Source organism: Ptychodera flava, chromosome 18 (assembly GCF_041260155.1).
Source record: "Ptychodera flava strain L36383 chromosome 18, AS_Pfla_20210202, whole genome shotgun sequence".
NCBI classification, from domain to species: domain Eukaryota; kingdom Metazoa; phylum Hemichordata; class Enteropneusta; family Ptychoderidae; genus Ptychodera; species Ptychodera flava.
The window spans coordinates 5,007,614-5,030,951 of record NC_091945.1 but is presented as its reverse complement, the minus strand read 5'-3'; the positions used below and the strand labels follow the sequence as shown (position 1 = coordinate 5,030,951).

The 23,338-nt window shown below is 39.0% G+C and overlaps 1 protein-coding gene across 5 annotated transcripts in view; it reads left to right on the top strand.

The window, feature by feature from the left end:
• LOC139116724 (dual 3',5'-cyclic-AMP and -GMP phosphodiesterase 11A-like) overlaps nt 1–23,338 on the top strand; it is a 116,071-nt gene that overhangs the window by 85,244 nt on the left and 7,489 nt on the right. For 4 of the 5 annotated variants that reach the window (XM_070679333.1, XM_070679331.1, XM_070679335.1 and 1 more), the window contains 6 exons: nt 5,538–7,184; nt 12,257–12,415; nt 14,777–14,866; nt 15,863–16,003; nt 16,710–16,959; nt 22,177–22,244. In XM_070679333.1, coding sequence (XP_070535434.1) covers nt 6,258–7,184; nt 12,257–12,415; nt 14,777–14,866; nt 15,863–16,003; nt 16,710–16,959; nt 22,177–22,244 — 1,635 coding nt within the window. In that variant the 5' untranslated portion in view covers nt 5,538–6,257. Of the gene's footprint in view, nt 1–4,623; nt 5,006–5,537; nt 7,185–12,256; nt 12,416–14,776; nt 14,867–15,862; nt 16,004–16,709; nt 16,960–22,176; nt 22,245–23,338 lie in introns of those variants that run through there. The other variant, XM_070679334.1, reaches the window with a different exon arrangement.

The following is a 23,338-nucleotide window of genomic DNA, read 5'->3' as shown; positions in this document are numbered from 1 at the left end:
ATTTTAAATTTATGGACTTATCTGTCATTCAGAGTTCTGTCATGTTTTGTAGTCATACAGGCAGTGTCACCTCATTTGCATTAATGACCAGCACCTCCCGAGACATGTCATTCTAAATGCAATAAATTCTCGCAACAGCATGCTCATTCCTGTTACAAACTTTAATTTATCTTCGAGCTGCAGTCATCGATCTTACGACCACATCATGTTTATTACTCATCAGCAGAGCTACAATATCTTGCTAAGGACATTCACTGATCAGCGTCGGTTGACTATCAATAAACGCCGCGACAAAACAGGGGAAGCAGTCTCCCTGGTTGCCAGTTTAGCTCGAGAATAATTACGAGTAAAATTCTGCAACAAATTGTGTTGGCCGACTGTTCGTAAATAAAGCGCGAAATATAGTTTACGAACACTCTAGAGACTTGAGTTACAGACTTATTTGCCGAGTATCAGTCGTGGGGATTGCGACCGTAACGACTAGCGCATTCTCTTCTTAACTGCGATGAAAGTACTTCACGTACAAGATCCACGAAATGAGTGTTTTACTTCCTTGGGATGATAGTTCTATGTCTGAATCCGGTTTAATTGGGCAATGGGATGGATCAAGATTTCCATTCAGCCACAGTCTAGCATTCATCCCATGGTCACCATTCGACTTTTGTAGTACTGAATGAGTCAAATATTATTATAACGTGATAAATGAACCCATTAACAAATTACAGGCAAAGGTGTTCAGGTATTTGTGGGGAGCGGAATATTTACTACACTGGGCATTCTATTCAAACCAAATTCTATTTTAAAAGTACCATTTTAAAACTTGTAAATTGTCAACGAAAAGTAAACCACTTTTGTATTAACTCATTAGCTTTATCGGCAAGATAAGTTTTTCGTACCTCGTACTTTGTACCTCTGAAATTAAATACAACCTGAATTACGTTAGCGCACGATAAGGGCAAACTTCAATCCATTTTAACAGCCAAACGGCGATTTACATAGAGTGTTTGCGGTAATCTTCGCAGTGACCATTCATTCCAGTTTCATCAGTGTAATCTCACAAGAACGACTAAGAAATACGAAGCAATTGCGAAGCACCTTACTTAGCAAAGCTCATTATCACCCACTAGAAAGTGCAACCTTGTGGGAAAGTACGAGGTTCAAATTTACACCAATTGTGATTCAAGCACTTGTGAAGAACCGTCACACATAGGTTTCTGTAGCATGGCATCTGTATGAATTTACCAGAATAACGCCATTTGTATTGCTTACTTGACACCACCATATCAAAACACATATATTAAAAACACGATTGGTACCAATTTTGGATAATTGGATGGTGAAGTAATGTCGATTTAATCTGCAAATATAAGCTCACCTCCTTGTTTTGAGTTATACACTTGTTTTATGAGCAATTTGTAATATTACAACATTCAGCTATAGGGCATCTATTAGTTTTGAGAAATTTGAAAAATATGAAGATCCAATATGCCAAATTAGTTCCAATCGTGTTTTATGTAGTAAATAATATGAAAGACTGATAACTGCTCCCAACAATCATATTTCTCGGTTAGCTGGTGAGCAGATTGGCTCTTCCGTTTCTAGTTGAATTTCATTGACAATGTCATACTGTACTGAGTATCCTGTCTGTATGACTCGTATTGTAATTTCTTTCCATGTACTTGTAATGTAGGTTCTCAGGGTTTAGCGGTCATCGTCTATACATACAGTGTTAACGAAAGAGGGAAACAGTAACAGAGCGTTATGGTGGCGTTTCTGTCTGTTTTCCATCGTAAGACCTAAATAAGTATGGGTCAGTCGGTCGAAGAGAAAAGGAAAAATGGAATTAAAATAACATGGCTCGTTCAAACATTCCCATTTGTAAGCGATGTTATTTGAAAAAAGATACAAATAATTTCCATATGAACATTCTCTATTCACATCTGACACTTAATGGTGTACATTTCAAGTACCAAATGACGCAACTAGTTCTGTACAAGTTTTCCCCATAGATTTTAATTCCTTTCTGGCTTTGGATGAGGTCAAGGGGTCAAAACTAATAGAACTCAATACTTTGCCTCGTCATTTTCCAGCTGAGCGGTGTTCAAATACGGTGACCCACTCCTTCTCGGCAACAACTACAGTAACACAAGTATTACAAGAATAACAGAATAACTACATATGTGTGCCTTCAAAACCAACTCCGGTATTTTGTGGAGGAAAATTACATATCGGTTGGAGTTCACCCTTGCTCGAGATTTTAATATTTTCAACGTGTGTGATATGATGACGTCACCATCTGAGCAATTCTCGATCACAGCTGCACTTTGACTCCTTCAGCTTGGTCGACTGAAACTGAGGCAGTCATTTTTTTTAAATGTCAACGAAAATTGCAGATGTTACAACTTCACATATCCATTTCATTTTTATCACATTTCTTTTTTCTCAAATGTCAAGAGTGAATGAGTCACGATGGGTTCAGTGTCCGAGATGACGCCATCTTGAAATAGGCTGAACTTGGACTAAGATTCAGTTTCGTGTTTTGTTGGCAATTAGACGGCGTGCGTGGCTTTGGTAGGAAAAATGAGCGACAACTTTGTCTCACCGGATTCGGTCGTAAACACTTTTTTAATTACTCGTCGGCGCAAACATCGGATGGGTCGAACGATGACAAGCAAAGACGTGAATCTATTTCTATCAACTTGAAGGAAGAGTTACGTGATTCGAGAGGTTCATTAGCAAAGTCACGTGGTCTTTCCAACAACCAACAGTGACCTCTTTCGTGAATTTAAACGAACAGCAGCTTCTTTCAGGCAACAGAGGATAGGTTTTCCACAATATAATGTAAAAAATAAACCCAAATTGACGACATGCAAACTTTAAAAACCAAAAAGGTGTGATTAATGTAAAACCGTACTGAGAACCAGCGATCTAGACAATTTTCGTCCTGAATACGTGTTGTCAATCATGAAATCTTCATCCCTTTACTTAAAATGATGTTTTATAGACTTCATTTTATGACAGTAATGTTATATGCTGAAATGACTATCATGTACACTGGGCAGCTAAACAGTCGTTACGAAATCCAAACTCTGATAGGAACGTGACCAGGAAAATGCCATGTCAGAATTCATCAACCGATCTTGCTTTATTTACGTCTGTCGGATCGGTGGATATCTTACTCTGAAACGTAAAAGGTTGAACTTAAAAGGTTGAACTTAACAAGGTTTAAACTTTCCTGGATGAAACTTTATTCTCTTTAAAAATCAAAGATAAAAATCCAGGTCACTGTGCAACTTTGTTCCTACAGAAACAAATTACAGTTTCTGTTTTCATAACAAACAAAAAAACCCAAAAAACAAAACAAACAAACAAAATAACAGGACCGCCATTCATTCAAACTGGGGTCACACATGGTCATGCAGGATACCAGTCATAATCTATTCAAAAGGCGCATTTCTTCTTCTTTCTGTAAATTCACCGTACTCTAAATAGTAAATCTGATACTATTTTGTAAGCAAGCCGGCCAGTATTCCTGTCGGGTTGAATTATCTTGAGAAGTGTTCCGATTGTTATGGCCAAGTAACATCATTATCATGCAAAATGACATCCTCAATATGTACAGAGTTCAATTCAAAACAAGTGACGATTTCACAGTCGATCGATAATTATTGAAAATTTGTAGAAAAGCGACAGGTGTTCACGGAGCTAACCATCTCATTTAATTTTTATCCCAAAACGCTTAAGGTAGTTATTCAGCGCCATGACTTGGCGTTAACTCATAGCAACGCCATTCGGATGAGATCTATTTCGTTATTTTTGAAATGTCACGTTCAAGAGGGATTTCACGCGAGGTTGATTTAATTCAGAACTCGTGGTAAAACTCGGATTCACTTTATCTAATACGGTTACGGTGTAGATAAAGCTATGATTTCAAAGTGAATTTTCCCATCACAACTTTTACCAGCTATAAATTAAATACTTATAAGTTACAAGATCAGTTTTTGTGTGTCTAAATCATAACGTTCTGGGAGGAGCCGGAGGGCTACTTTGAACGTACAGTACCTGGGCATTATACATAAATTTGTCCCGGAAAGTGTTCAAAAGTAGACGTTAAATGTCTGGACGATATAGAATGATAAACGATATTTCAATCTAGAGACTAGGCAAGTAACGTGAACGCCTGCCCTCAATTTCAAAGACCAATTGGAATGTACTTCAGAATCACCATTGAACTTGATAAATTAGAAACACAGACAAAACGCACATTGTGAACGATTCTAGCATGACGCAGCTGGTACATGGTGCAAATGAAGTTACACTGATTATACTGAAAATAGTGACACAGACACCGACTCTCTTGGCAGAGCTCATCTATATTACTGTACTTTGATACGACACGAATCAGCGTGGGAATTGTAAAAGTGCGTCAACTAATGATGACCCCAAGATCACTTCATCTACTATTTGAGAAATACCGCGTTTAATTTTAATTTTCCGCTCAAATAAGTAGGCATATTGTGCAAACGCTGTGTGATTGTTTTTAGGTTCGTTAGCGAACAATACTGTGTTATGTGAACCGCTGTGCACTGACGGAAGTAACATTTAGGTCACGTGACGTGCGTATTAGGTCCTCAAGCATCCGTTCCGGCATGTTATTTTGATCTGGAGTATTATCCGAGCACGAGTCAACAACCGAGTGCGAACTGACCCGCCCACCTACCTGCGTCACATTGAGCTATCAGGGGAGATTTCTTTTAATCTTTCAATTGACGAAATTGTGTTTTTCTTTTCGCTGATCGCTAGACAGAATTCAATCCACTTAAAGCCTCACCAGTGGTAAGAACTGATCTGTGAACAGCAAATGCGTTCGTATGTTCCACACAGCTGTGCCACTGGATGTATTCGACCTAAAGAGGAAAAATCACTTTCATGTATCATGGCGATTTGGCCAGACTGCCAATTGTATATGTATTCCATGAAGTCCAATTCGTAGAAAGCTTTGAGCGTGGGTACACATATATTTTTCTCTGCGGACTGTATAGCTTTCATTTATATGAGCTCATAAAATTATTTCCTCCGTAGAATCAATTCTTTATTTAAAATCATCATGTATACCAAAGTGTCGCCAATTACCATATTTCAAATGACTGAAAGTTAGCTACTATGAACTTAGACTTGTTTCATATCACACACAATATCGCCAACATTAAGGTCATATTAGTGGATGTCAAGTGCAACTGGAAGTGAAAGATTCCAGTGTCATGAGACACGGAGTGATTGGAACTATTCAATTACTTAAATGGTCAACACATCGCCAGAGTTGCTAATTGCTAACAAGGTGATTCCTTAATAACGTCAAAGGCAGTCCCCTGACGTAAGGCCGATTCACTTCCAAATAAGTTCCACATACGCTGTGCGCCGCTCCTTGGACTGTGAGGTATTTACACCTTGCCGGGAGGCAAGTGAATTGCTTTAAATGGAAAAGGTTCTATGTACAAAAGACGTGATCAATGGTTTCTGTTCGCTTTCATTTGCAGGGATTACATCGTTATAAAAGAGGACAGAACCTACTTCACAGAAAGACCACTGCTATATCAGCAGCTCTCATCGGGTAAGCGATCGTGCTTGTTGGATAACAGTGACTTCATTCCGTGTAGAAGGCGTTTGCAATTCCCTATCTGGATATCTGTACAATTTGCAAGATGCCAGAAACAACTTGCGAAAACCAACGGAGACCGGAAAAGAAGATGAAGACAGGTCTGTGAGAATAATATTCCGGGAGTGATTCTGCGGACTTTCTTTATTATCAAAACCAAACAGGTATCAGATGATGATATTCACACATGCAACGAATTTTGCGCGACGCCACCAGCGAGTTTGACAGACACGTGAATAGTGTGCTACGTCACTGACTGCGTTCATATCGCATGTATCGGCTGCTACGTGTCCAGAGGAACGAAACGCTGTCTGTGCAGTGGACTGTGTACAACCTACGGAAGCATAGATACTGACTCCCGGGGCTTTGTGTTGTCAAAACGATATGAAATACGAGAGACTTTGGTCAACAGTGCGTACAATGTCGTACAAACACATCTACGTCAGTTTTCAGTCGACACCGGAAATTTTGGATGTATGAATCACCGTTTGAAATTTTATGAAGGTAGCAGTGTTCGTATTAACGGAAATGTGATTTTACTATTTCTGACCATTCAAGTTTGTTCTCAGCTGTACCATTGTTGATAACACATCCAACCGCAATGGCTTCTACGCCGAGTGAACAGATCAAAAAATGGCTGGAGAGTCACCCGTCTTTTGTAGAGCGATGGATGGACGACAATCCCAGTGTTGTTGGGAAGTGGATTCTAAAGAACCCGGAGAAGATGAGCGGTGTTCTGGAAAGCAGACATGAGATCCTGGAAAATTTACTCGATGCAAACCCACAAATAATGGAGAAGTATTCTCAGCGGAGACGGAATAAGGTCTCCATTCAGCGGTCGGCTACCGCATACTCCAGGTCTGATGATCGTGATAGGAAGAGGAAAGACAGCAAAAACAACGGCGATGCGACGTCGTCAAACGACGGTACGCCTACAACACCGCGGAAACGATCTCAGTCCAAGCAGTTTCTGCGACAAGATTTCGCGAGGTCAAAAGCACGCAGTTATTTACATGCCAGCGAGCCGACAATGCAGTCCGACTCGTTAGAGAGGGGCTTATCCAAACGATACCCGCTACGTAGGGCTTCCTCTTTACCCCCGGGACCCATACACTCTCTCAGTATTCTCCTTGAGTCGAGAGTGAGGATACCACAACACACAACCCTAGACAGGGAACGCAAACTGGAACTGAAATCGAAGAACGAGCGGGAATTTTTTCTTGAACTTGTCAAGGACATCTCCCATGATTTGCATCTCAAGCGGCTGATCTCAAGAATCCTGACGAACGTAAGCTTGCTGGTTGATGCCGAACAGAGCTGTTTGTTTCTTATAGAGGGACCAAAAGGAAAGGAGGTGTTGGTGTCACACACTCCCGGCTCTAATTCTGATTCGCCGATATCGTTTTCCAGAGGCGGCAAAGAGAGCGATCGGGAAGACAACGCCGCCGTGCAGGTACCTATGGGCTACGGAATCGTCGGCCGCGTTGCTGAGTCAGGCAAACAGGTCAATATACCGAACACAGACAAGGTAAGATATTTTGAAATATATTTGGATAATTTACATTGAAGCAATTCATAATGTTGAGTAACCATTATGCTTGTATTTGCAGATCGGGAGGGGGCGGGTAGTCACCCATTAATAGGGTACAGGTGTATCCTAGACAGTTCTAACCTCAACCACAGACTGTAAAAGATGCTGTTAAATTTAGGGTCCAAAGTCTGCATTTTTGCCTAATTACTTGCGTCAAGACTTGAAATTTTTGACAAAATGATGGTCAAAATCGTGTCAAACATTTCCGTGGTCAAAAATCAACATACGGCGAAAATGAGGGGAGCAGTCAAAACCGTGGGACATGTGTATTTACTCTTCCTATAGCAGTGCCCCCCTCCCTTGCAAACTTTTATCGTCAGGCGCTTTAACATTTTGAAGCCAAGTTCGTTCTTGCCCTCCTACCTTTGACCTTCGTAGGGGTTATATCGAGCAGGCTAGGCTTACAGTTGGTTATATTCACGCATAAAATAGCTACAAGCGCCATTCCATGATATGTATAATGAGTCATGAGACCAGAATTCATTTGCGGACAATGATGCACATTCATAATTAGAGTATTATTCTACCTTGTCCTTCCTACAACCTTGATTGTATGACAGAAGATACTTCATACTTGAGTAGTAATTAAACTGTATAATTAACTCAGTAAGACATAATTAGTGTGACAAATTCGAAATTGATCAAGTTTTTGCATTATGAGACTAAATTATAACCGGTAATTCAAGTGCCACGCATTAAATTAACAAAGGTCACATAAAGAATTTGTATTCAGCCAAGTACAAGTCTCTGTTTGAGACTTTGAAAAGGCACCTTGTCGTGCACAGAAGGTGAATTCAATTCACAAATCACTCACCTTTTATCTGCTATGGTGTCCTTGGACGATACAACTGTGTTATCATAATCAGTGGCAGTGTGACGTATCTCAGTCTAAGCTTCGGTTGCATGCTATTGCTTTTTATCGTCCTTCAAAGCAAATTTTCTGTTTGCATCAGCGAGACATGCCAAATTATGAATTATTAGCAGTGTTATTCTTTGACATGTTAAATCACCAAAAAAGCTTGCAAAGTTATGATAAAATGTACGGACCTGTTTTGTTGAATTTCGCATACTGAAATAGCCCAATTTGATTTTGTGGCATTGCAAATTATTAAGAGCAAAGTCACGACGCATAGGCTGAGGCATGCCTAAATGACTGTGGTATATGAGCTGTCTTAATGCCGTACATCGCCAACAACTATCCGGAAATCGCTTTAATGCAAGATCTCCGATGTTGCAGTTGAACAGAGTGGCATAAATCTCAAAAACACTGCATGTTTGTAATACGGTATGCATAAAGCCATATATATTTTCCGTGTGGCCAAACAATTTTCTACTCCCGTGATTCTGTAATTTTTAACAACACATCGCCGTATGGATCAAGCGTGACAATATGTCCGTATACAGCGGACGATTTACAGAAACACAAGCCTCGATTTCATCACAAAGATAGCGTTGGCCTCATCGTTCATGAACCGGCAGAGTCGTCAAATTCATTCAATCAAACCGGAAAAGGTATACCCGCACAAGATTGCATAGAATAGGTTGACCCTGTGATACAAGAGATGTCGTGAACTTAAATTACTCATGGAAAGCCATGGAAACCCCAAATATGTGTTGCATTATTTCTGAAATCATCTGTCGAATATATTTCACATAACGATTTTCTGTGATATTTGTTTCTGTACATACTGGTTTGTTAACAATGTGAGGCTGTCTGTGACGTTGGTAGGAAGCTAAAGCGGACGGCGCACACAGAGGGTATCCAATTAGGGACACTGACTTAAGGCATGTAGAACATCACACACGGAACAGTGTCTGTCATTGCTCAAGGCAGTGAAAAGTAGCGTTTCCTTGGTTGCCAGCGTCTCTGCTAGCAAGAACATGGTAAATCCTCGGATGACCTGGTGACCCTATCTATTGCTTAAGGGTTTAATCATTCTATAATTGCTCGTTTTCATGAGACTGTGTTAGGATGTGCGGATGGAGATCTCCATAAACTACCGCAATCGTAATACCCTTCCGCTCGAGTGTACAAACGAATAAATATTTGAAGAGATGACGATAGCGAGGATGTACGGGAAGATCAGTATCACATATATCTATGCCCGCTACACAATCTCGAAAGTGCGAGTCAAAACAGTCTGACCGCCTCCGTGGTGCACCGCGGGAGATCATCGATTGAGATTTATTAAAGAGAAAAATAAATAAGTAACGAAGAGGTTGAGTGTTTTGTTTTATTTGGTCGACAACTAGGGTTTATACAACTTATGAGATATGAGAGCGGGCCCTCTAGCATGCTAGGGTTGTTCATAACAACATGGTTTGGACATTAATAAGGGGTTGTGGATGAGCTGTTTATTCAAGCGGCTTGTTTCAGCTACTTTGATCCCAGTGCTTGCATGGCCAACGTGAAGTCTGATTGATTGGTCTCACGGTTTCAATGATTTGGATGTGTCCGTATATGGAATCAGACTTACGTAAGTTGATCCGTCACCGAAACTGCGCGTAATTCATATTTGCCGAGAGAAAAAAAACACATAGCCCTACAGAACGGCGCCGAAAAGTGGGAGACGTTTGAACATCCAAAGGCTTGAGAAGTAACTGACATGGACATCCGTCGAAACGAAGGGAGAAAAATACTAAAATCGTCAATTAGCACATCATGAAGAATTTACATACCACAGACTCTTTGCTTCTTTAGAAAGTCTCGAAACTATCGTTTTTCAATTTCTTCGATTAGAAAAAAGTACATTTTGTTTGAAACAGGGTTTCATTGCTCTCTGTTCTCTGCAGTGCTACATTATTCAATGACATTTCAACAGTTGAACTTTACTATTTTCCCGCAATTGAGCTCCTCGACTCAAGCAGTCGGTGCGCTTAATATCGGTAACGTCAACGTTACTTAAAAAGTAATAGCACACGATGTAGCCTACGTCATTAATTTCTGTGCATTCACGTTTTTACATAAATTGCTACGTGCTCTCAATGATAAGTAAAATACACAATCTACTTGAATCAGTTATTAGCGAACATCCTGCAATACTGGAGGCAGTTAGTGGATGTCCTTTCCTCTTCTGTGAAATAAGCGGCAATCTCTCATTTTTCATGGCGACATCATTGGCAGATTGATACGCCGACAATGATTTAATTTGCATCCGGTATGGAAATCTAGCAGACCACTGCGTCAAAAATTATCAAATGGAATGAGAAGCCTGAGAATGCAGTGTTCGTTATTATGTAAAATAGAGTGTTGATTTCATCTTGATAAAGGGTGACCTTAATTGCCGAAGCGTTTACCTTCCAGAAGAGAATAATTACTCGATGAAATTGATAAAATTGGAAGAACACGTATTGAACAGACATGCATTTGTATGTGAATTGATTTCCTTGCCAGGATCCGCGATTCTCGCGGAATCACGTACGGTATAACCCCTCTTAGCGACCCTTTAATTACAACGTGATATATTGAAAGCCCACCAGATGTCATTCGCGTTCGATTCGGATGTAATCTTATCAGAATAACTTTTCGCATAAAGCCTTTTTTTGAATATTCTCCTCTCCATCGTCGCATCTGTGCGCACGTAGAAGACACTGCCGCCCGTTTACTGTACGCATTGTCACGTGACAGTGCCTCCTTTTCTCCTTTCTCCTATCACTAGCGTTATCATGCCAGGTCGTTTCCTATGTAGTGATATCACGCAACATGAAACTATACCTTTCACCCCACTTCCAGTAAAATGCCAGGCCTGGTGTTGGCCTGGGTACCCATGTTTGGTTCGCAACATTTCAAAACAACCCTTATCTGGGACTTTTCAACAAGCAAGAGACCGTTATTATGATAAATATGCGAGAAGAATGCGTCCCTATTTTATGAAACCTAGGACTGGGTGAGATAATTGCTAATACAATTACAACCAATGTCAATGTTGTATAGAGCAGTGAGATTGTCTGGACACATCAATGTATATTGTCTACTGTTGTTGTCGGTACCAGCTTAACTTCATTATAGTCACGAGCAACATGATGATACTCCTTGGGAAATGGATGCCACATGATGACGTCCTTATTAAAAATCGTATTTTTCAATTTAGAGCTGATATCGCTGTACACCTAAGAAATTATTTACCTGAGTTCAAAGATGTATTGTATTCACCAATCAGCTTTTGTCACAAAGGTACATCCTTTTTCGTGTTGTCATGTATTCAGATGACGAACAAAAACCCTTTTCCATGGATTTTGGAAACACGCATGGGTACATTTTTTTCCCTGAGAGTGACACCATGGGAATCAAGCCAGGTCAATCCTTGAGATTAGAAACCATGCCCCAATAAACGAAACGTCTTATTTAAAAAGCAATTAATAGGCAGTTTTTGTATGGTCACAGAGAAACATAGACTGTCTATGTTTCTCTGTGGTATGATAGAGTAGTTTGCACGGTTTCGACGGAACGTAGCTGTGACTAAATATGAAGCCAGTTTTCTCTTACTTGAGACCGATCCACACAAATTATCGTGTAGGAGTCTACCACAATTGATGGTAATAACTTGGCATTTCCTTCCAGAGCATTCGAGTGAGTTCAATACAATAAATAAAAGGATGGGTAGCTAGGACTTAACATTGCTTTTCAGGCTGTGGTGATTGACACTCACATAGATATCGCAACTCGTTTGATTTGACCGCAAAGAATATGCCACCCATGGAGGTCGTTACCAAGGTATCTCAGTCAATGAGAAGCGCCGCTATTATTGAATTCAATGCGGTACTGATCGAATTACACACCAAGGTTATTATTAAGAGGAAATCAAATGTGAAAGCGAGTTGGGATGAAATTACCCTCAAAGTTCTGTGGCTTTGAAAAACTTTGCGGGAAAGCTGCAATTTACAAGAACTAGGAATGCCCAGTGTAATTTCATATGCATGATAATTTCAACACCCAATTATCATAGACGTCAAGTGAAGGAAACGTTAAGATCAGAAAGATTGACACAGTATTGATTTTTGTCACTAAGGACCCCTTGTACGAGGAAGAGTTTCATCCATGCGGTGTCTACCAAGTGAAGTCTCTACTTTGCATGCCAATCAGAAACAGCGAAGATGACGTCATCGGTGTCGTGGAAGTTGTTAACAAGCACCCGGATGGAACAGCTTTCAACCGAGACGACGAAAAGGTAAGATGTAGAGTCAGACCTTTAGCGAAATAGAATTTCGCTCGTCGTCGTTAAAAAGATCATCAAGATAATTTAAATGTGTCTAGATCCTTTTACAGATATACGGTGATTTGCCGTCACACAATTATTGGAGTCTTGACCTTCAAGTGTCGAATGAGACAGTAACACGATTGGAACTAATTTGGGATGATTGGATGGTGAATTATGTCAATTTCATCTACAAATGTAACCTCATTTGCTTTTCTTTTTACGTTACACATTTTTTATAAGTGATTTGTAATATTGCAACATTCAGCTATACGGCACCAAACATTTTTCAGAAATTTGAAAAATATGAAGATCCAAATTATCCCAAATTAGTTCCAATCGTGTTCAGTGTTGTCTTTGCACACCACCACGACTGTGACCTTTTTATGAAAAATCACGCGATTTCCCTTTCATAGCACTTTCCTCCCCAGAAATGAAAGAAATAACACTTATTACTCGTAATAACAAATTTGTATCAAATTTTATATATATTACAATTTTCCTATTTGTGAACTATTTGTTGAATTCGGAGTCATCGAATGATATGGACCAGTTGCCGATTTATTTTTCAATCAATAAATTGCTGTTGAACGACAAAGTGTATGGCTACAAATTAAAGCTTCTTTAAGTTCAAAGATCATCTCTTAGTTTTTATTTTATTTCACTGAAACTGACATTTCTGAATTTGAATCCAGCTAGGGGATCCGATTCATTGTCGGTAGCCTAAAGAGTATGGTAGATATATGCTAAACCAGGATGGATTTCAAAACTAGTATGAATTGTAATATAAAGTGTGTCGTTCTAAATACTTTTAATGTTGCTCCTCCTTGGTGGCTTTGACCTCCAGTCAACTGTTATCCTACTCGCCTTACACAACATAACGATGTATTTGCAAGAAAACCTAACAAGTCTGGTAAAGGTTCATCAAAGTTTGTAACGAAAAGTACCATGCTCTAATTAGGCTAATATACAGGGCGCCCCAAGTGACCAAGTCTCTGTGGTTGGAAGGTCATTGAAGATCAGCCGAGAAAAATTCAAGCCGTGTTTTGATTCACTTCTTCTTCGACATTGACTTGATAGGGAAGAAGCAGTATTTTGCTAAAGTTACTACTACGAAAACAAGACTTTCAAATTATTTGACGTTATAGTCATCCTTATAGTCATCCTGTGTTGAAATTACATGTATTTGAAATAAGATTATCCAAATCAGTAAGGAAGATCCATACAACTCTCCATTCTAATTGAGTGATTAAGTCTCGCGTGAGAGATGGCGAGACTTGACGTTTGGGAAAACGCACTTTTTGAATACTCCTTTATTTACCATGAATTTGAATACACTGTGAGACTGATCGCGAGAACGAGCAGTCCGACTTTGTAAAAAGGACGTGGATATCTGTCACGCACGAACAGAAAACCATCAAATTTCTTCTTTCAAAGACGTGACGCAGTGTGTCGCTTTTCAAAGCAATTACGCACGATTTTCCAGCTGCAAAAACATCCTTTCGCTATTTGTGAAGAAAAGTAAGCATTTAGATGGTAAGACGTCAAACAGCCTGATACATGTCAGCTGTTTTTTTCGCCATGAACTCTAAGGAAATAAAAAGCTGGGCAGATCTTCCCAATGTCAGTAAAACAGCCGTGCTCACGTGATCAAACGGGTACTGTGGTGGTAATCGAACTCTAATGGCTTCCCGTAACATCATCTGTGATTAATCGCCCCCTTAAACCTTATATTTGTCTGGTGGTTTTTTTCACGTCATAAAATGATTAAATATGCTCAGCTGTTAACAATTTCAATACAGCTGCCTCTAGAGAACCCCCGCGAATTTTGTGAAAGCGAACAAGTAGCATAGAAAATTACATCATCCAGGTGTATTAAAGCTATAACATATAAAAATGGCCCATTGGCGATTATAGCAGACAAACTAGGTGTAAATGTATTAATCGATTGTGCCTACCAGAGGACCTAATGGTTTGACTACAGAACTGTGGATGGAAAGATTAAAGCCAGTCAATTGTTGATGACATTCGATTCGATGACATTTCGTAGCGACTCTTTTCAAAGTGAATTTTACGAGTTCTATTTCTTTCAGGTAAATCTAATCTGAAATTCATAAAAACGGATTATACATCAGTACATCTCTAATGGAGAATTACTGCACTTCGCCCTAAGGCAGGCTTTACGAAATGTTTTTCTGTATTATACATTTGCACATGGCGCATTACTGAGCATGGAACTAACAATAACAAAAGACCAAATTTTTGAAACCTATAACATTAAGGCTTCTGTGATAAAATATAAACTTTCTGTTGTTTTTTTTTTCTGTCTTGCAGCTACTGGAGACTTATCTAACATTTTGTGGAATAGGCATCACAAATGCTCAAGTATTTCGTAATTACATGAGGGAATACGACAGGAACAGGGTAATGGTCTTACTCTACGAGTATTTCTATCTGTATCTGCCTTGGGCGAAGCTGAGCATTATGTTCATTCGACAAGGATGAGTAACGAGATTACCAAGCACAATTCTTATACGGATTCCACGTCTGCATAGAACTATTCATTTGGATTTTGTAATCAATGTTTTATTGCCAATATTCCTTTCTGGGCGACAACTACATAGGTCTTATTTTTTTTCACAATGTTCATTTCTTACTCAGTAATTTTTTTCAATATTTTAGATTACTTACGATGCCATTAAACTGTCCGTCTTGTTACGATAGTCATAGTTAACCATTGCAAGATAGCACCGGGGATATCTATGCTCTTGTTCAGCGTTTAACCATTTTAAGGTTCAAGTTCATTCGGTTCAATGCAGGAGTTCGGCACGTCTTTCAGAGTTAGTACAGAATAAATCAAGTGTGAGCTATGGTCAATGAATTTATAACTTACCAAAAGCATAGACGAAACAAAATAGAGAAAAAAAATCAAAGAGATCGACGTTCCTTTTAGCAAAAGACAACGAAACAACTGTGCAATGGAGTATTTTTAAAAGAACCTATCACATTCCAGTAAAATCAAGAACTGTTTCATCACGACGTTTAAAAAGCTCTGTAGATTCTTTACATAAACTTGACAAATGATACTGAAAATAGCATAATCATTTCGAACTCGGCTCGGATATAAAGAAAAACAGTGAAGGCAAAATAAATTAGGGACACTACTGATACGCCAAAATTTTCTTGCGATAAAACAGGAGGAAGCAAGCTGTGATTAGAAACGGGACTAAACTAGTTACATTTGGCATTTTGTTTCTTTAAAGCCGATCGATATGCTGCTGTAAATGTTTTATATAAATCGGAACAGCCTGAGTCGATTCATGTCTGGCAAGAGTTCACATTTCACATCTCAACAGACATGTCCCATTAAAAGAACGATATAATTAAATTGCTTTTATTCTATTCCGTCTTTACCCTTAGGCACTGCTGGAAGTCGTTCACGACGTTTTCGAGGAACAAACGTCGTTGGAGAACGTGGTCCAGAAAGTTATGCAAAGAGCACAGAGCTTACTCAAGTGTGAAAGATGCTCTGTTATCCTCTTGAAGGACCCGACAGAAATGGTGAGATTTTTTGTAGCCCATCGTCCAATTACACGATTTCCCTGCTTTCACACGGACATGGAAACGAATTAAACGGATCACGGTCCGTTCAGTCAAATTGATTCAGAAGTGAGACACGGTATATACAAGTTTTGGCGGGTGACTTTATTATGGCTGGAAAATCTAAACTATGGCTGCCGAAAATTTTCTGGCTATTTCCGTATAACAACATGGAAAGTATTATCTCCTGTATAACACATTAATTCTATCGTTTAACGGTTCAACACGGCATATTGTAGTCCCTTTGTAAGAAAGTAACGTATATGGTCGTTCAGGGGAGCAAAATCATGATATTTCGCCCATTTTAAAAAAAACTGTACCTAAGCTATGCGTTTTCAACGTCTGCTATTGCGCTGTAGGTGGCAACATTTGACATTTTAACATATAGGACCGTCAAGAGAAGTTGCCCTCGATAAATATCATTAAAAACATCTGTTCATGATGACTTTGAATAGGAATTATCGCTCTTTTATATATATATATATATATATATATATATATATATATATATATATATATATATTACTTACATGCAATGACATGTATTATGTACAGTACATGGCTTTATATGTTGTTGACCTTCACGTTGTAAATATATAAATACAAATTGTAGAGCTTTTACTATCATGCGCATCTCCTGACCAGCCTGTTACCCTCTTTTGTAAAGGAAGTAACATTTTCTAAAATGTTCGAAATGACAACTTCCGTGAATGGGCATTCAAGTACGACATACAGCACCGGGGAGGTCAAGTTCATCAATGGAGTCATGCAACACGTCGCCGAAACGGGCGATACGCTCAATATCCACGATGCTGAGAACGACCCAAGGTTTGACCCAGATCTCGACCAAGCCTCGGGGTTTCGCACGAGATCCATCCTATGCATGCCAATCAGGGACAACAAAATTAGAATAATCGGTGAGTCGCTGTGCGCATGTTCTAAATCTGTCAGCCATGTTCGATCGTGTAACTTGATATCAATCGTAATTTAATGAATCATACACTTGGGATCCCATTGGATACGTGAGTTGATTTTATCAGAGTACGAAAGATGCCTTTTTTCTAGCTAGGGACTTTTTATCGCTTACATCAAATTGAAATGGAAATCAACAACAGCACATAACTAGTTGAATTATATGTTGGTTCGGTAGCAGGATATTCACACCATCACTATTCCTAACAATTAGCGAACCCTCGCAGATCCCATGGTGACATGCATATTCTCAAAATGTCAATTTACACAAACGAGAAAATAAGTTTTCATCTCGCATTGTGAAGTAATTTTATTGCTCGCACTAAATTACTCAAAAGCTTGCAACGTGAGGCAATCCTTGTCTGTGACGCAGCCTTGGAAGTATTCTTTTGTTGGAATATACATATTTGTTTTTTGAAGAAATGCTTAAACTTAACCTGTCGAATGAAGATGCAAGTAAGAAAATCAAACTTTCAATTTTCTTTTAAATTCGTTCCAAAAATATTTGGGATCGCTAAGAATTATGAAGGAATTGACTAACGCTGGCGGTGTTTCCATTTTTTGATTCTTAAGTTACTAATTGACATTTAATTGGCATGTAATTATCTCAAATTACTCCTTAGTAATCACTTGTTGGAATTTATTAACTCAATTATTACTTATTGTAGTAAGAGCAGAAATGATACGACAATATGAGATTATTATTATTACGGACTAAATTCCTCTTAAAGTATTTCAAATTGTCATTTGGAAAGCAGTGATTGGTTCTTACATGAATACTTGGTGATCATTTGCAGTTACGGGTGTTTTTTCATGTGGGAGTTGTATTTAGAAATCGAATCAAGGAATTGGATATTACCCTTCAGACTTGTGTGTGCAGGAATGCAAGCTACAGGCATGCTTGGCGAATCTTAATCCTTAGGGCTCATGTTGTAGTCGCATATGATCTTCACTACAACGTTTAGGTCGGTTTTCGATAATCTACACTGAGACGACTTATATTCGGGAGCTGACTGATCACGTGAGACAAGTCTATAGCATCAGCTTTCTGGACTCCTGCATATGCAATGAATTTCGCTTACAATAGCCATTTCGTGGAATGTTGATTATTGCTGACTATGAAACTATAGTGTAACTCACCTAAGCTGTATAAAGTAATCGTTTGTCTGTCAACGAGCACAATAACTGAGAGGCATAGCCTCGATCGAGTGGTAACGATATAATTCACACTGACAGAAGGTGTGTTTTATGATAATACAGTAAATATTCCGTATGGCATCGTAGTAAATAACTTAACGCTTACTCAAGCTATACCAGCGTTCGTGTAGTTTTTAAGACCCCAAGAGCAAAAACCATGATCTACTTGCAATCAACCTTTATGGCCTCTCTTAAAGAGAATATATGTTCAAGTCATGTCTCACAGGATGATCTGTAGGGCGGGGAAACCGATTTTCCAGTTTGACATTTTAAATTGTAGGAAGTCTTACCATGATCACAATTATGCAATTCAAAATATGTGGGACCACATACACAACCCCATATGTGGGACCACATATACAACCCCATATTTACGGTCTTTCACTGACACACACTCTCTCCCACTTCACTGAATGAATAAGATACATAATGAATCAGCGGGGCCCGCACTTTTGTCTCCTATAAATTGTCCAGTTGTTGAATTTGTCATGACTGGTTTTATAAGAGAGTTAATACTATCCCCATCAAAGCTATTTTGGGCACATGGGCTTGCTGAACATGCAGCGCAATGGTGATTTTCTGTTAGACCAGTTTTAACACCGACCGAAATATCCACCTTGAAATAGAAAATCGGTGAAATTACAATGATGTCAGTTTGTTTGGATTACAATAGTATCCCTTCAAATTTTCATGGAACTCGACAGGAAACTACTGTGACGGGGTTTACAGTATTAATTTAAAAAAATGGCGGACAGAGTGGAAGGATACTCCCAATTAGAATGGATCATGTTTTCCAAGAGTGAAAACGTTGAATAAGGTTTATCCCAACACTAAATATGTTGGTAGTATAATCTTGTCCCGTTACTAAATTTCATTTCTTTTCACTGAGCTGTATGCATGATTTAATTACTGTGATAATGTTATCATGTGACAGAACAAAATCTAGGGTCCCGTAATGAGTGTGTATACTTAGAGATAACCCGTGTAGCGTACAGCAAGTTATTTTATCCCCATGAACGAGGATGAGTTGCATTATGTTAATTTAAATATTTGTCGCCCTTTTTGCCATTTTCTGGGCTTACCTCTAAATTACATTCACTGGGAAAAACACACAATATACACGACTGTATGCCTAACTGATCTTACGATCTACGATCTTTCACACCTACGTTTACCTTCTCTCCCTTTCTGACTGTTTCAAATATACTTCAATGGTGTCTTTCGAACGTGCAGAGCACATTGCACTGTATAATTGGATGTATAATTGGATGGGCATACACAGACTTACACACACTCCAACACCCAATTCTCCCAGTAATCACCACACTTACAGCTATTATAAGGCAAGGACTCATTTCATGTTGCTGGCGCCAGTTCATGACAGCTATTAATAACACCGCTACCACTGTGAGAGCCACCAACCACTGCCAAGTACCCCTGATCAGCATTACAACGTAAAACACCTAGACCACAAACATTATAAATATCTCGACCACATGGTCACCATATATGGTAATTCTTCAAACTGCATCCGAGTCGATACGCAATTGGTAGTCTAATCATAAAAAAACAAAAGTCAAAAACTATCATGAGAAAGAAAGGCCAAAAGGAACGTTTCCGCGGTCAAGTTTAAAGCACTGTAGCGTCATTGTTATATTCATCTTCAGAAATTATATAAACCTTCTTTCATAGATATCTACGCACTGGCATTTTACTTCGAATCCAAACGCCATTTCTGCTACTAATGGCTCTATATTCAGGCTCGTTGAAGCCTCATGTATTACTGTAAGGATTTCAATGAAACACTACTACATAAAGCTAAGGCGGTATGACGTTTTGATGAGAAAAACATGATACCTTTCGACATCTTAACGATCTAAAATCTCAATGACAATCGTCATCGTCGTTTGCAGTTGCAAAAGTGCAGTTCACTGAACTTACACTCTTTTGATGTCAATAACCTTTGTAGAATCCTTAGTCCTTGAAAATGAAAGCGAATGTAAAGCTCGATGTCTCTTTCATATTAACCTTTAACATATCTTCAGCTACCGCCCTAACGGCAGTATCCATAAAATTGTGGAAATCTTTGACAAAAAGTCGCAAATCGTGTTCGCTTATATGCCAAAATGTAGTGTGTTGACAATTTGATTGGCGTGTTCGTTCTGTAATGGTTGCAATGTTAGCTTGTGTGAGAACATATTTCTTCTTCACTAAAATGAAAGTCATTTTTCATACTCTTTATCATGCAAATGCATGTTCCTGTACATTCGATATAGCCAGGCGATAGCTGGACAACTTCTTTACTATAGAAGGAAGTTGTGCAATTGTGGCTGCACTGCGCTGCAATTATGAATTGACATTTTGCTGTGCTTTGACGTTGGCAATAACAAATTCATTCCCCACTAATCTTGTTTAAGAATCAAAATCGATTCTGATATTTCAAGATCATAATGAATACCAAATGCATTAATTAGTATAAATCACTTTTTATTTCATAATCAATAAAAAGAAGATACACAAAAAAACCAGGTCCTCAGCCGAATATGAGAAAGGCAAAATGTTCCTCGAACTGGCAAGAGGCAGGGCAAACAACACAATACAATAACAATGAAGAACATGACGTATAACATCTTGCCAAAGAAAAAAAAACCAATAAAACATTTGACAAGGAAAAACCTGCGCAAAACAAAAGCAAAATAATCTGTGTAATACAGATGAACATATTGATTGGTTGGTAAATGTACATTATCCAATGCTATTTAGTAGTTGCACTTTTGGAAGAAGACAATATTGAAGCCTCACACCATGATGGTTCATCTTTGGCATGAAATAGGCAATAGCTTGAGATAAGGCATAGTTTACTGATATCACGTATCACGGTTTTATGCTGTTTACTTAATTTCAGTGCCTTAAGAAGTTGTAGAAGTCTGAGTTTATTGTCTGTCGTTATTTGTCCTCTCGACCCGACTTCAAAACGAATGAATTCAGTCGAATAACCTTGAGCTTGTAAAGAGTTAACAAGATGTGAATATTTCATGCATTTGTCATTATGACGTCTCTCGATATTAAATTCAAATGGTACTGTCAGTTCAAAAATGATCATTCTTTTTACATTACTGAACAGAATAACAAGATCAGGACGGTCAGGTGTACATAAAACATTGCGCGGGATGGTACCTTTTGTATGACCTGGTAAATCGGCGTAAATAGATAATGTGTCCATAACTGATGAAGCACAAATTTGAAAAATATAATTCAGAATATTATTATGTCGCCACGTGTATCTATTCTGTTCAAGCATGATTTTGCAGCCATTCAGAACATGATGAAGGGTTTGGGTATTACCGCAAAGTTTACACTTTGAGGAAATTTTCTTACCCCATCTATGTAGATTATTGAACGTTGGAAGACAGTCAATAGCTGAGGATTTTTTTAAGTACGTAATCAGTATTTAGTCTGGGAATTTCAAAGGGGTATTGCAGTGAAAATTGCATGACGGCCATTCCTCACATATTCTCTGTACCAAACTCACCAGTACAGAGAGTTAAAAACTATCGTGGTATACTCAATGAAACGACAAATCAGTTCATGCCTGGGGAGAGTTTAGGATCGTCAGAACTGCGTACTTGCTCATCCGAAAGTCACGCTCCCTTCAGCAATTGTAATACAGTTTCTCATCGATACATCTCTCGTAAGAAGTCATAGTTGTGCTAGATATAGGCAGATTACATGCTGGTTTTGTCTGTAGAAGCACCCATATCGGAACAGTTTACATAAATATCAAGCGAGTCCTCCGATGTCGAAGTAGACTGCTAACCATCGCTCGTACATACTAGTACGCTGTGTGAGGGCGCTGTCACACAAATATAAGGACTGCGTTCCTTGTGTTCCCTGGCATCCGCAAGAGCAGAATCTCTGAGGTGTATGTATGCTATCATATTTCTTATTATTTTTTTCCTTTCAAGGTGTTGCACAAATTGTGAACCGGACAGACGGACACCCATTCGATGAAAATGATGAGCAGCTTTTTGAGGTTAGTGATCGCAGATACCGATCTGTACCTTTTACGGAGTGAAATCTTTGGCAATATTGTCCCTTGCCCGGGCAGGGGGATCAATCATATTGCCCTGCTTTCATCTTTGGATTTCTTGCATGCCCAGGTCACTATGACAGCGAATATAATGCAGTCGTCCACGTATTTAAGTACATTCGGACCTTACATCGCTAGATTGCGGCGCTGATGGAAAAGTGTTTCCAAGATTGTGTCGCCTGAAAATTACCCTCCTTCCCAGCACGAACTCATGCACACTAAATTTAATTAAGAGTATCGAGATTGGCCCAACTGTCACTTATGGCCAGCATTTCTAGCTCACCTCTAACTCACTTAAGCGTATCGCAGCCAGTCCATAATCAAATTACGATCACCTTACCTGTGTGGTTTGTCGTGTCGGTTGAACACGTCAACATCGTGAAACCGGCGTGCGCAGCTTGACCTGTAATTCGATTTTGTGATGAAAAGGGTGGACTTAGAAACAGTAATCTGGTTTTAGAACCCAGCTACTCATCCCCATCAAGTTTGATCAGGCAGTCTTAGAGAAACGTGAACCTCAGAAATTCAATAAAACAAAGCCCTGCCAGGAGTGACGTAAAAACCACTGATGAAGTAAAGTATCTTTCCATAGAATCATATCACCTAGTCCGTTAGGGTTTTGCAACCCTAACACAAAGTCGACATTTGCTGTGTGTTCGTTTCTGAGTTTTATGATGACATAATGGGGAGTCAAATGATGGAATCTTACCATTGTTTGTATTCCTGTTGCCTCATTTGAATGATGACCGTGTACACCCATTAGTAGAAGAGGTAATTTCACCTCCACTTTCATGTAAATCAATTTTATTGAGTACATACAGTATACATGCATCAACAGGTCATGCGTAGTCGGCCCCTGATACTAAATTCACTGTAGTAAAAGGTTTATTCCATTATGCGATTATTTCTAATCTAATAACAACTTGATGGCAGTGTTTCTCATGACACACGCACACATACATACATACATACATACATAATACATACAGACAGACAGACAGAGAGACAGATAGGCAGGCAGGCAGGCAGGCAGGCAG